This window comes from Poromitra crassiceps, assembly GCF_964638095.1.
Source record: "Poromitra crassiceps genome assembly, chromosome: 7".
Lineage (NCBI taxonomy): Eukaryota > Metazoa > Chordata > Actinopteri > Beryciformes > Melamphaidae > Poromitra > Poromitra crassiceps.
Window position 1 is genome coordinate 27,888,351 of NC_139628.1, and position 15,623 is coordinate 27,903,973.

General features: G+C 46.9%; 1 protein-coding gene across 1 annotated transcript; it reads left to right on the forward strand.

The window, feature by feature from the left end:
• Window positions 1-1,992: 1,992 nt before the first annotated feature.
• Window positions 1,993-14,187, forward strand: LOC310779511 (adhesion G-protein coupled receptor F1-like; the record flags this gene model as incomplete). The annotated part of the gene is made up of 9 exons (XM_083640041.1): window positions 1,993-2,115; window positions 2,310-2,531; window positions 4,474-4,689; window positions 4,941-5,087; window positions 5,200-5,378; window positions 7,674-7,838; window positions 7,951-9,324; window positions 9,471-9,512; window positions 13,978-14,187. The coding sequence occupies exons 2-9, from the start codon at window positions 2,366-2,368 to the stop codon at window positions 14,185-14,187; spliced, it is 2,499 nt and encodes an 832-aa protein (XP_083496167.1). The 5' UTR covers window positions 1,993-2,115; window positions 2,310-2,365.
• Window positions 14,188-15,623: the final 1,436 nt, after the last annotated feature.

Genomic DNA, 15,623 nt, shown 5'->3' on the forward strand with positions numbered 1-15,623 from the left:
AACAGAAACTTGCGGATGCATAAATGGACTTCCTTCAGATGGACAGTTCTGTGAGCCAATCACAGGTGAGCACATCTATCTCTTCACACGAGTGAGAAGGCGGTGTTTAAGTGTTTTTACATCTGTTTAAATAAAACAGAGACTTCCCAAATGGGGGAGCTATAATTCAAGAGTAAAATGTCAGTCTGAATTTTGATTAAACTTGGAGGGGTGATGGTTTTGGCAATTTCAAACTGTGAAGGTTCATGGAGATCGAGCACCTGATGACTTGGTGCAGTCAAAACAACCTGGAGCTCAATGCTCAAAAGACAGTGGAGATGGTTGTGGACTACAGGAGGAATGCAGCCCCACCTTCCTCATCACCCTGGATGACTCCCAGGCAACACTGTGTTTATTAACCTCATTGTTGCTTTAACCGCAAGATTAAACCTTCAGAAGACCTAATTGTAACTTCAAACAGATACGAGTTTTTGAATATTTTTTTCCAGCACACACCAGGATAGGATATAGACACTCTTTCTTATTACATTAAAACTGAAAAAAGCACCCAGGAGAGAGGCACTGCTGTGCACAGGGCTTCCTCAGCTGCAGCTATGAGTTTTTCTTCTTTTGCGATCATCCATTTATGAAGATAACACTTGCCGTTAGTTAGCTCCTTGTAACGTTACTGCTGTCAGGCTGAAATCGAGACTTGGCTTCCCTGTAGATTTTCATGACTGACTGTTGATCTTAATTATGTCTTTTTCTCTGTAACTGTAAGGGATCACACTATTTTTTTTGTAATCTCATTACATACTCCCATTACAGGTAATCTATTACTCCCCAAGCCTGCTAGTAAATGTAACTGACTAATTTTCAGTAACTTGCACAATACTGGAATGAGATTAGGTTACATAGTCTGAATAACATAAGCAATCACATGACCCATCACATTTGTAGCTAATCTTTAACAAGATTTTTTTATTTACAGTTACAACAATGTCATCAACTTCACCAACACCAACACTAACACTACCACCATGTATTACACAGAAAATCTAGAACTGAATGAATGTGTATACATATTTTACTTGTGGTAATAACTGCCTTTGTTGTAGTGACAAAGGAGTTCACCATGGAAATCGACTATGACCCTTCCTTCAATAACCCAACGAGTCAAACATTCAAAGATATCGATGAAGCTGTGAGTCTTTACGTGTGCACCTGTGTGTGTGTGTGTGTGTGTGTGTGTGTGTGTGTGTGTGCATGTGTGCGCATGTGTGTGTGTGTGTGTGTGTGTGTGTGTGTGTGTGTGTGTGTGTGTGTGTGTTATTTATACCATTCAGTTTTATCATGGTACATGTTTGAGAACCACATAACAAGCATGTCACTTTCTCAAACAGATTAAAAGGATTTCTAAATCAGCAAAGTTAATTCGTTTACGGTAAGTACAATTTTACCATTTCTGTTTTACTTTCCATCATTTGTTGTTGTTGTGCTTTTCCATTTCCATTGATCAGTTAAGTCGTAGTCCCCCACACTGAAATCGGGGTGGGACGAATGGATCGGCCCCCTGATGGTCTGTCTCCGATAGCTCGGACATCACTGACCTCCAAGCTATGACTGACGTCTGAATAATATTTGTTCAATTGTCTTACATTGCATCTGCACAATATATCAGACATCGCTGGCTGTATGATTTTCGTCAACTTGATCAACATTGCTCCATTCTGTTTTTTTTGCACTGACTGCCATAAGGGGAATGTTACAGTACAATGTTTGTTTACTTTTCAGTTTTGTAAAAATGATGCATCTCACAACAGTTTTATCAATCAGACCATATTGCAATACTGCAATATTTTATAAATATTTAACTTGGGGAAATGTTATTCATGGTTATTTTTTGTAGAGTGGGTGGTACTGTAACACTGGCACAGCAAATAGGCTATACTGTGGCAGTAAGTGGTTGGAAATGGTTTTGATTATGCCTGTATTTGGATTCAATTCTTTGTTTCAGGAAGGGGAGTGTCATCGCTGAATATACTATAACAACCTCTTCAGAATCCACAGAAATTAATGAACTAGAAAGTAAAATATTGATAGAGGTGGGAAAACAATTTCCAGTAAGAAAGGAAAGTAAGACTCAGATTCTGTTTTTTACAAGTTTATAAAAATATTCTTAAGTCTAGTCATAAAATTGTAATATCTTGCCTCTAATTTGCCAAATTCTTGCTATGAGATTGTTATGGTTTATGATTTAAGGATTATGTGATCACTGTATTCAACTTGTATAATAATAGACTAACCTTTATTTCAATTTCTTGTTTAAGTTACCAACCCATTAACTTTTGAACCAAGTGAAACATTTATCGGGTCTGGGAGTACTATGAAAGTGAAATGTGGGCCGCCGCCCAATGATTTCGACGACACGCGGTTTACAGAGTGGAAAATTAATGGAAAGCCAATCACAATCACTGGGAGACACACTAATAAAAACTTCGCGAATGGAAGTGCAGAACTAACAGTGAAACCAGTTTTCGAAAGTGACAAAGGTAAGTAACAAGATGTGGTCAGTTTCAGTCAATATATGTTTTAGCTCCACCATTAAGGATATTTCATGCAGGATTTTGACTAGCTGAAGGACGCCCATTCATTTGTTGTAGCCACACAAACATTTCCATGACTATCATTGCAGCCATTGTTTTGACCCGGCGCCCAACACTGCTATACACTAGAATGCAATCCTTATCCAATGATGTCATCAAACTGATTTCCCTGAGATGAAATAACTTCAATAAATTAATAACTAAATAACTAAATATGTTAATTTACCTATATTAAAAAAAAATTTTTTTACAGTTTTATTTGTTTAAGTAAAAGGAAACATCCACCATACCACACTTTAACTTTAACCAAAAGTAGCCTCAATAGACCATAGTGGAGCCACAAGTCATGTTGCATTCGGAATGGGTTCAGCTACAATCATATTGTGGGACTCGCCATAATCTTCAGAACACGTTGGATATATGAATATGCCCCTTATAATATATGTATGTATGTGTGTATATGTATATATATATATATATATATATATACTGTGTATATATATATATATATATACTGTGGGCCCTATTCTCCCACAGGCCTTCGGCGCAAAAACTGGCCTTAAACGCAAAAAAACGTGCCTTGCGCCTGCCTCGGGAAGATATCAACATGGCTTTAGGCCCCGAAATGCGCTTTAGGCGAAATGGGTGTGGCACAGTCCCAGAATGGGCGAGAATGGGCGTTTCGGCCTAATGATATCTTCCCTGCTGGTGTTAATTTAGCGCTTTGCGCTTTTGAAAACCAGGCCTATTCAGTGCGCTGGTTGCGCGAAGCGCTCCTCTCTCCTCTGTCCCTTCTCTCTGTGTCACTCCCTCTCTCTTGCTCATCAGTCTGACATGCACAATACGACTGTTTGAAAAAAAGTTTGCCGGTTCTCTCTCTCTCTCTCTCTCAGAAAAAATAAGTTGTTATACCGTACATAGTATAACAACGTGACAGTTTTTTCTAACATGACAGTTTTGAGCCTGTGACATTCAGAGGCTATTGCATCATCCTACCTGTGCAGTGAAAGCGAGAGAAAACAAGATCATTCTGGGCAAACATTCACTGCCTGGCTTCCCTGCAACAGCCAGACATGTGAAATCTCCCAGCATGCATTGGGCTAATACATTTCGATAATAAATCGCATCGAAATTAGCCTAAATAGATAGAAAGGTACATCGAAATAGATCTAAATAATGTGTAATGTTCCCACAACATGCTATTGTAGAACATTTCAATATTGGACAAAATAAAATCGGAAATCCAAACACAACCCTATGTGAAACATATATGTCATCCTGGGCCTATATATATCCCTTGTAGATCTCGTAGACTTAACGTGATTTAGATAAGTGACAGCGTAACGCGGTTCTACTGTCATGTGCTATGCTGTGATGTCTGCTCCAATAAATTGGCCCTACTTCACATTTAGTTTTACAATAAAAACACATTTTCTGAAGCCGGACTGGATCGCTCCGTGGAATTGGAGCTGAAAAGTGAAGCATGTGATTCGTTTACTGCACTTACCTAATGAGCAGATAGTGCATAATTTTATGCTTAAAAGGCGTGGTTGTAATGCTTAATGCTGCGTGTAGCGCCGATACCAAAATATCAAGTGCGCTGGTCCACGCCCACTACTCTGGGCTGCGTCTGGCGTTGAGCGCAGACAGTTCATAGGCCGATGCAACGATATACTGTGTGTGTGTGTGTGTGTGTGTGTGTGTGTGTGTGTGTGTGTGTGTGTGTGTGTGTGTGTGTGTGTGTGTGTGTATATATATATATATATATACAGTGTGTGTGTATGTATATATATATATATATATATAATACTGTATATATATATGTACTGTATACATATATATACATTGCTGGACCTTAACATTGATGGATGATCACCTTTATTTCCAGGAAAATATGAATGTTTTCTGAGAGGCAAAGGGACGAAGAGATTTTTCGTGCAGACTGGAACTCCTAATCTCAAAACTCCACCTAGAGTCCAGGTGAACCCCATCACAAGAAAAGTATTTTGCCAGGAGGGAGATACTAAAGAAGTGACATTGAAATGCACTGTCAATGCCCCCTTCCAGATCCAGCTAAGAAGCGAAACTGGTGTACTTGCCACAGGTAAACTTGGAACAAACAAGCATAAAAAGGCAAATAAGCTCCACTGGAATCGCTTAAATATTCTACATGCTACGGTTAATGCAGTTCAGATATAACAGTTTGAAATAGTATACTCTATATGCTTATTACATATTAATTCTAAGCTACTATAAATAAACTTAGCAGTTATATAATGCGAGTGATTGATTATTCACAATTTGAAACATAACATTTTTCCCATGTTGAGTTGAGTGTTTAATGTGACTGTGTAGGCTCTGCTATCGCCCCTATCACCCATAATTATGAGATTGGTCCTACCGACTGTAAACCGACTGAGCAGCGAAAGCAATTCTTTTGTAAAGAGACGACAACAACAGGGGAATTTGAAAAGACCATCACACTCATCATATCCAGAGATAGTAAGTGTTGATGCAAACATTCCAGAGTATTTTCTATGAAAAAAAGGGTGGGGGACTTAGAAAAAATGTGTTGTTGCCAATAATACTGGGTCAAAGACTTCTTCCTCTCCAGCACCTAGGTGTGAAAATGAAGCATTTGGTGACGGAAAGGTCGGTGACACGGCTACAGCTGGCTGCAAACCAGATGAGGAGGGTGTGAAGTCAGCAACATGTCAAGAAGATGGTATCTGGAAAATTATACAAGACAACTGTACCCTGAGGGTGATTGGAGAACTGCTTTTTGAATCAGAGGTGACATTGTTCTCCAACTATTTATAATTCACGATGGTGACAACATTCAGAACCCATGTCAACTAGGGCCAGAGAGAGATGTTTTGAGTGAAGCTAGAACCATACAGACACCAGACAGACTATTTGTTCAGTGGTGTATAAAGTACTAGAAAACCATACTTAAGTAAAAGTAAAGATATCTTCCCAGAAAAAGACTTTGGTAAAAGTCAAAGTCACTCATTAGAATATTACTTGAGTAAAGGTCTTAAAGTACCGGTACTTGATATTTTCTGTACTAAAGTATCAAAAGTAATTTTCTGATATTAAATGTACTTAAGTATTGAAAGTAAAAAGTACAAGTAAATGCTGCAAACAAAATCAAGCAAAAGACATCCCTGGGCTTAAGTGGAAGTCTATTTCTTCTTCTTGACTTTTATAGCCGCTGGCAAACAACGTTATGTTGCATTAGAGCCAGGGCCGCTGGAAGTCATTTTAAGCAGGGGGTGCTGGGAGGAAGGGACTCTCGGTGGGGCCCACAAGGGCCCGGCCGAAAAAAAAATTGACGTTTTTTTTAAACATTTTTTTGCCATATTTAGAGGAATATCTCATTTTAAATTAACATTAGGATACTGTTGTGATGTAATTATTCAGTATTTTCTCCTTTTCTCACTCATTCAGAGCAAAGAGGGAGATATATAGCATGATGATAATGTTCTATATCTCCCTATTTGCTCTGAATACAGCAGTTAACATGACACAGACTTAACATGATAGAAATATTATCAGCAAACTTAATGACTAGACTAATTATTCTGATCTGAATGGCATATATCAATAAACATTGACTCCTCTCTTTGCTGTATAGTGGGAGGTGCATTTTTGAGTAGGCTATTAAAATAGCATGTCAAGTTCACATTTCTTTATTGCCAGATTAAACAATTCGTATTGGTTGTTGGTTGGTTCAACACAACATGTGCGTGCATGCGCGCTTCTTCTTCTTCTCTAGCCTACAAGCATGTAACTTCCTTGATTGTTATTGTTGATAATTCTATTTAAATAGGCTACATTTTCATTTCCCGAAACATTCTTAAACAAGAAAGGAACATAGTGCACTGCAAAAATATTTTTAATTACATTTGTAATTTTTTTTTTTTTTTTTTTTTTTTTTTTTTTTTTTTGGAAAAAATCTAGGGGGTGCTGCAGCACCTGCAGCACCCCTACTTCCCGCGGCGCTGATTAGAGCCACCAAATGGAATGGCATGTGGATCGTGATTAACATAACTTGCAAACTAGGAGCACTGATTTGCCAAACCTGATCGCTTGCAGGCTACGCAATTTCTTCTAATTTTACTTTGTAACTAAGATGCTTGGGGGAAATGTAGTGGAGTAAAAGTATCCATTTTATTTGAGAAATGTAGTGGAGTAAAAGTGAAAGTTGACAGAAATATAAATACTCAAGTAAAGTACAGATACTCAGAAAAAATACTTAAGTACAGTACTTAAGTATTTATACTTAGTTACATTACACCACTGTATTTGTTAACTATCTAATGGGAGCATTAGGGGCACATGATGTTGGAGCTTAACCCTGGGAATGTCTGTGATGTACAGCATGCCATGTCTTTGATGCCATGTCTTTGAACAGTTGTAAATGACCTGAATTGAGGCAAAGTACTGTAGTTACATGACTCATCAGCACAGTGGTTCCTAAATTGGTGTAAAGACCTCAGGTGGTCCCAAGCAAAAGGAGGAATAGTTACATTTCACTTGTATTTCGCTCACTACAGCCAGAAGTATAGAGCTCAACATTCAGTCATGTGACGTTCCGTGAGGTCTCCTGGTCCGGAAGTGAATTCCCCATTCATTTTCTCCATTGACGTTTCCTTATATAATAAGTTTTAAGGCTGTAACCAAGCCAACTCACTGAATCACTAACTCACTCACTCACTGAAATCACTCACTCACTCACTGAATCGTGAGTGACCATAAAACATTTCACTTGGTCGCTGGTTGGCTTGGTTACAGCCTTAAAACTTGTTATATAATGATTTTTCGAAATGTCTATGGAGAAAAGGAATGGGGAAGTCACTTCCGGACCAGGAGACCTCACGGAAAGTCACGTGACTGTTGAGCTCTATTAGGGCACCAAAATTAGGAGTATCTTTTTTTCTTTTCTTTTTTTCTATATCAAGATGATGATAAAAGATGATAAAACATGCATCTGTACCGCAAAACAGACAAAGCTGTTCACTCTATTCCATTTTTATGTCAACCATATTACTCTACAATAAATGCTTTCTTCCTCTCAAATTTCAGAATTTGGTTGCGGCCGACCTTCCAGCTTTCTTGGGGCAACTCAGCTTTGCCACGGGCAACTTCACTGACGAAGTGGTTTCATCAGTCAACAACGTTCGTGGCGTTGTTGATATACTGAGCCAGGTGGCAGAATTATCTACCCCAATAAATGAAGCCCTAATGACGGTATGTGAATCAGGCTAGTGTTGTACACCTCTGTAAAACAATGTCCATCACGTCTATGTTTAACCTTTTTCTGCCTTGCTCATCATTATATATATTTTTCCTTTGTATTTAGAATGTCCTGGAAACTTTAGATGTCCTCACCTCAGATGGCGCAAAGACGACATGGGACACTCTAAATGACCAAAACAGCTCACAGAGAAGAACTGACACCCCCGAAGTTCAAAGTCCCAGCTCAAACTTATTGTTTTCTATTGAGAGTATATCAAGTGTTCTTACCAATGACTCCTTTGAAATTGCCACACAACGTATCGTATTGAACAAAACCACATTCACAGACTCCTTCAGTGCTGATCTCAACTCTTCCGTGGTGATAAACATACCAGCTTCTAACAACCCTTTAAGCACAATCACAACCATCACATTTGCCTCAATGGATAATGTTCTCCCAGCAAGAAATTCAAGAAATGAGACTGTCAACACCATTAATGGAAATGTGGTTCTGGTCAACTCCACCGGTACCATCAACAATGTGTCCTTCACCTTTGACATAAAGAACGCCACCCTCGACAACCCTCAATGTGTCTTCTGGAACTTCAGCCTCTTCAACGGTCTCGGTGGATGGGATGACGAGGGATGTGAGTTGGTGTTCAACATTAACGAAACTGTCACCTGCAACTGCAACCATCTCACCTCGTTCTCCGTGCTTATGTCACCCTTCATTCCCAAAGATATTAAGGAAGCTTTGGAAGTCATAACCTACGTTGGCGTGGGCATATCCATAGGTTGCTTGGTCATATGCCTCATCATCGAAGCCATCATATGGAGAAAAATAAGCAAGAACAGCACTTCCTACCTCCGTCATGTTTGCATGGTTAACATCGCCGTGTCTCTCCTAATTGCAGACATTTGGTTTATTATCGGGGCTTCCATCAATCCTGATAATGCTGATAATCCCCCAGCATGCAATGCGGCAACATTCTTCATCCATTTCTTCTACCTGGCCCTGTTCTTCTGGATGTTGGCGTCTGCTCTGTTATTGTTCCGCCGTCTAGTCTCCGTCTTTGAGGGGGGTTTGTCTGACAGAGGCATGCTGGCTATCGGTTTCTCTCTAGGCTATGGGGCACCTCTCATCATCGTGATCATAACTATAGCTGTAACTGCACCCCGTGACCAGTACATAGGAGACGAGGTCTGCTGGCTGAACTGGAACGAGTCCAAGGCTCTCCTGGCGTTTGTGATCCCTGCGCTCTTGGTAGTGGCCATAAACCTGCTGATCCTGTGTGTGGTGATCTACAAAATGTTGAGGAGCAGAAGCGTGGGGGGCTCCGCGCAAGCAGCGGAGAGACATGTGCTGGTGGTTATTGCCAGAAGCTTGGCCGTCCTCACACCTTTTTTCGGAATGACTTGGGGTCTGGGAGTAGGAACCATGGTCGACCCCTCCAACAAAGGAATCCATATTGTGTTTGCACTCTTCAATTCACTGCAGGTAATTGACAAGTAGTTACTAATGCTGTGTTATGCATTATACGGTAGGTACTCTAAATTATTGAATAGGTTTTTGAATAATAAGAGTTTGTATTTTGGCATAGGACACATCCTAGCTGAGGTTCTAATCTTTGTATCGTTATACAGGGTTTCTTCATATTGGTGTTTGGAACATTATTGGATAAAAAGGTATGTAGGCTATGTGTGTTTGTATGTATGTATGTACAGTAGTATGTATCTCTGTCTGTTAGAAGTCTTAAAGGAACAACCAGCTTTATCATTACATTGAGGGTAGTATATGCAGATGAATAATGTTTAACTTCCCTTCATGTTTACTGCATGGAGAACTCCCTGTTCATCTGCTGGCAGAGACTCCGCCCCCGCCAGCTGGTATGGCTCGTTAAGGCTCATTACAGCTCACCATCTGATTGATCCTGTGGATGCGCATACAAAAATGACTAAGTACAATCTGTAGTTTGAATAACAGCCATGCGAGCCTAACCTGACACAGCCAGATGGGGGCGGTATTGTTTTCACAAAGCTTGTGAACACAATACCGCCCCCGTCTGGCAGAGTCAGGCTAATGCGAGCCAGTGCAGCTTCAAGATGTGCCCTACTACGTCCTAGAAGTGACATCACTGGCTCTAGGAAGCAGAGCAGATCCTGAAGCTGTTCCCCAGAGACAGAGCATAAAAAAACGTTAGGGTTGTGCTACAACCCGGGTTTTACGAGTGAGAACGAGAGCTCTCACTAGTGCCTACAACGCTGCGTACGCAGCACTATGGAAGACTGTCATTTTGCTCCAAAATTACTTTTCATTAAAACCGACCACCCACCCTTAGGTGGCGTGGTGCCCCCCTGGGGCTGACTTGGCCACCTACCTCACCCACGTGACTACGTCACGTCCTGTCAGCCCCAGGGTCCGCCACTCTACAATTCTTCCAGCCAGCTGAGATCCGACGCACCCAGTGACGCATCGACGCAGCAAGGCTGGGTAGTGAGAGCTCTCGTTCTCACTCGTAAAACCCGGGTTGTAGCACAACCCTAACGTTTTACTTCGTTTCGAACTCAAGCTCTCACTAGTGCCTTAATTCAACCGACCTTGCTGCCGGGAGCACCCCACAGGGCGACCCGAAAGGCACCGGTGAACCACGGCCATATGGCAACGTTTATGCCTAACCGTCTGACGTATTAGAGTGGCAACGATACTACTTTCTTGCCACCGACAGCACCGCGTGCGCGAACTGCGAACCGGACAAGTCGAGACTGTAGTACCTGACAAAAGTGTGATGAGAGGACCATGAGGCCGCGGCACACATGTCCTCCACCGACACACCACGCAACAACGCAGAGGATGTCGCAACACCTCACGTAGAATGCGCCTTGATACCCTCCGGGGGAACCTTGCCCACGGCAGAGTATGCCAACGCGATCGCCTCCACTATCCAGTGTGATAAGCGATCCTTGGAAAGGGGTCCACCCTCGGCCCTTTGCCCAAAGCAGACCAACAACTGGTCTGTAATGCGTAATGAACGCGTCCTGGCCACATAGGCCGAGAGCGCCCTTACGGGGCACAGCATGTGCAAACGTCTCTCCTCACCCGAACTGAACGGCGGGGGACAGAATTCCGATAAGTCTATGACCATAGACCTATAGCTGGCATTAATATTCTTGGGCTGGTACGCCGGGTTAGGTCGCAACGTAACCCTGCGCCCATCGTCCCCCAAAACCATACAGGCCTGCTGCACCGAGAGGGCAATCAGGTCACCGACCCTCTTCCCTGACGATAAGGCCAGCAGCAGCGCGGTCTTTAAGGACAGAACCTTTAAATCGGCGGAGTCCAAGGGCTCAAACGGATGACCCGTTAGCCCGTCCAGCACCGTAACCAGGTCCCACTTGGGAAAAACGCAACGCAACGGCGGGCGCAGTTTACGTGCCCCCCTCATGAAGCGCGAGACCAAAGGGCACACCCCCACGGGGCTCCCTTCAATTCCCATGTGGCAAGCCGAAATCGCGGCTACGTACACCTTAAGCGACTGCGGGGACTGGCCCGCGTCAAGCAAGCTCTGAAGGAAACAGAGAACTGGTCGCACGCCGCAGTTCACTGGATCCACACCCTTACTTGTGCACCACCGCGAAAAGACCCGCCACTTGTACGCGTACTGAGTGCGGGTCGAAGCAGCCCTAGCACTCTGAATAGTGCGCACCACATCATCGGGCAAGCCCTGGGCTAGCAGTTGGTCCCGTTCAGGAGCCAGACTGCTAGCTTCCACCTGCCTGGGGAGGGGTGGAACACCTCCCCCTCCGCCTGGGATAGGAGATCGGCCCGCACCGCCAATGCCCAAGGCGGGCCCTGCGCCAGGGAGACCTGGGCCAGAAAGGAGCCACTAGAACGAGTCGGAGACGCTGTTCCTTCACCCTGTCCAACACCTGACGGATCAGGGGGATCGGTGGAAACGCATAAAGCCCCTCCCGTGGCCACGCGTTCGCCAACGCGTCGTGTCCCAATGGGGGACTGTCCTCCTGGATCGAGAACCACAATGGGCAATGCGTCGCGCCGCGATGCGAAGAGATCGACGCGGGCATTCAGACTTCAGACTTCAGACTTCAGACAACTTTTATTAATCCCAGAAGGGCAATTCAGTTTCACAGCCTACCCAATACCTTCAAAGCTCACAGTGAGCTACAAACTTCAGACATGACAGGACGTAACGTAACAGCATGACATGACATAAACAAACAAATAAACAAACAAATAATGTCAGAGATAACAGATCAGACTCATATAAACATATATATACATATACATATATTTCTATATGTAAAGACATGAGAACATGTATAAAAAATAAAAATATATATATATATGTATGAGCAAGCCTAACCTGTTCGTCACAGACAGGATACGTACAGCCTGTTGTGCGCTCATACTGTATGAGTGAAGGCATTCACTTAAAATGACTACTGTCTGTGTTTAACAGCCTGACAGCTGAAGGAAAGAAAGACTTGGCATGACTTGGCATGACCGAACCTGTCCCAAATCTGTTCCACCACCTGAGGGTGGAGGCACCACTCCGTATGACGGTGGTAGCCTCGAGACAGCAGGTCGGCGCCGTAATTCAGCTGTCCCGGCAGATAGACCGCCGACACTGACAGGAGACGGGGATACGCCCACAGGTGAATCTCCGCCGCTAAACGGTTCAACGCCTTCGACCGCACACCGCCCTGTTTGTTCAGGTGGGCGATCGCCGTAATGTCCGAGCGAATCAGCACATGGCGTCCATGTATGATTCGCTGGAAGTGAAGCAGAGCCAGGCGAATCGCCTCCAGCTCCAAGACGTTTATGTGGCGACGCTCCTGAGCCTCACATCGGCCGTTCGCCAACAGAAGCCCGCACACCGCACCCCAACCCCAGAGGGAGGCGTCGGTGCGAATCATTAACCTGAGCGGGACCGGGCCCAATCGAGTGCCCCTCGAGAGGTAACGGGGGTCTGCCCATATGGCCAGCGCCTGGCGGGCCTGACCTGTCAGAGGAACCCTGCGATGACGGTGCCTGGCCGGATCCAAGCGCAACCCGAGGAACCAGATTTGGAACGGAGGCATGTGTAGCCTCCCCAGAGGGAGCACATGCAGCGCCGAGGCCATCAGGCCCAACATGACTGTGCACTGATGCACTGACACCGAGGAGCAAAGACTTAATGTCCTCGCTGTCCGCACCATGCGAGCCTGTCGCTCCCGCGAAAGGCGGGCTCGCATGGCCCGGGAGTTTAACTCGAGCCCCAGGAAGATCGCCGTCTGCTCTGGGGCGAGGCAGCTCTTTTTCCAGTTCACCAAGAACCCTAAGGTTTGTAGGTGATCGGTCACCACCTTGGTATGTTTCATGGCACCAACCCTCGAGTCGGCCACAATAAGAGCGTCGTCGAGATAAAGGAAGATGCAAATCCCCCTCGCGCGGAGGGGGGGGCCAAGGCCGTCTCCACGCATGTCGTGAAGGTTCGCGGGCTCAAAGACATGCCGAAAGGCAAGACACAGAACTCGTAAGCCTTCCCCAGGAAGGAGAACCTCAGGTATTTCCTGTGCCTCTTGACCACGTGGACATGGAAGAACGCATCTTTCAGGTCCACGGAAGTAAAGACATCTCGTTGAACAGGTGGGAAAAGGAGAGCATTCGGAACGGGAACTTCCTCAGCGTCTTGTTGAGGCGCCGGAGGTCCAGAATTGGACGCATGGAGCCGTCCTTTTTGGGCACGACGAAGTACCTGTGGTAGAAACCCGAGCGCACCTCTGCCTTGGGAACCGAGCGGATCGCCCCCTTGGCGAGGAGCGAAATGACCTCCTTGTGGAGTATGTCCATGGACTCCCCTTCCACGGCCGTATCGTGGGTCCCGTCGAACCTGGGTGGGGCCCTGGCAAATTGTAGGGCGTAACCCTTCTGAAGGGTGCGCCGCAGCCACGGGGACGGGGAACACAGACGCTCCCAGGCCTCGAGCCTGTCGGGCAGAGATGGTCTGTTGTGGCCAAAGGGGGCGGAACCCGGTGTTTTGGTTGGGGAAGAAAAAGGGGGGTCGGGACATAAGAGGCTAAGCCCCCCTGCCGGTTTCTTACGCGGGCTCCGCCTACTGACGTGCCCTGTGAGCGTGTTGAACCGGCGTAGCCCCCCGGCCGTGCAGCTTTCGCCGGCCGGGGGGAGCAAGGAGGCAAGGCTCTCTTTCGACCGCCACATGCGGACTCGTCCGCTCGTGCGGTCCCCAGGACCAACAATGGGCTCCCGACCAACAATGGGCCCATGCACCATTGGTGGTGGGGTTGTCCCGGGGGCCTCTTGACGGCGGCTGCTGAGTCCCGGACCAAAGTTGAGCGCTGAGCTCCAACGACGGTGGGCTCATAGCCCCCCCCCCCTTCCCCAGGGAGGTGACTAAGTACGGGGCTGGTTACCCGCTCCCCGCGCACCCCCTCGCTTTGGGGGGCGGGGGCCGCGTACCCTGGCCTGCCGTGGGACCCATCCTGGGCCCACTGCGGCTGAGTGGGGCGCGTCCATTAGAGGCGCCCTAGGCTGTGGGGCTCGTATCCGCTGGCGTGGGGCGGTCCGCGGCGCTAGAGGCCCCGGAGGACGACTCTGCGCGCGCGCCTGCACCTGAAACCGGCGGTACTCCCCTTTGCGTCTAGGCATGAGGGTGCTGACCGCCGCCGAGTCCCTCTGACGCTTCTCCAACCGCTGGGCCAAGTCTTCCACGGAAGGACCGAACAGGCCCTCCGGTGAGATCTGGGCCCCCAGCAGCCTCCTCTTATCCTGCTCGAGGAGCTGGGTAAGATTCAGCCACAGGTGGCGGTGGGTGAGAACAGAGAAGGCCATGACCTTCCCGCTGTTCTGCGCCAGGCAGTCTATCATACGCAAGGCGTAATCCGTGGCCATCCTGAGCTCTGTAAACAGCTCGGGGGCGGGGTCACCCTGCATCTCCCGCAGGAGCACTGCCTGGTAGCCCTGCAAGATCGCCAGGTTGTTGGTCATGGCGGCGGACTGCCCCGCCGCCAAGTACACCTTTTCGGCCAGCTTGGCCGTAAGTTGGCATGCCTTCGAGGGCAACGTGGGCCTCACGAGGTTAGGGGCCAGGTGTCTGGCCACCATATCCTCGAGGGGAGGCATCGCGGCTAACGCTAGCTTATCCGCCCCTTCTAAGGCCGACCACGGAGCCATGCCCGCGCAGTGCGGCTTGGCCTCCTGAGGCTTTTCCCATCCTAACTGCACCGCGCGAACCACGTCTATAGAGACGGGCAACAGGGGCTTCGGGCGGGGTGCCTGTGGTGCCTGGCGTGGCTGGAAATAGCACCCCAGCAAAACTGATTCGGGGGGCGGGGGTGGTTCGGCCCGGGCGATGCCGAGCTTCGCTGCGGCCCTAGACATCACCCCCAGAAATTGCTTCTGATAGGGCTCGTTGAAGCTAGCCTCCGAACGGGTCCCTACCAGAGAGGTGACAGCGGTTGCGCGGTCCCATTCCTCTCCGCCTGACAACTCCCCCTGGGGGGCGTCCTGGGTGGGAATTAAAATGGGGCCGTAGGGGAAGGGCCCCCCCTGTTGTAGCACAGGGTCGATGGGCTCATCCCCCCAGCTTAGGATCTGCTGCTCAGGTAGGACCGGGGAGCCCCGCTCGTCAGGCAACTCCTCCTCGACCGAGTGGTCAGACCCACCGCATGCGCCTCCCTCCGGAGGTGCATGGCTAAGCTGCGGGCCCACCTGGACAAAGAGCAAAGCTCTTTCCCGAAGCACGGCCAGGGTGAAGCCTTCGCAGGCCTGGCAGAAGT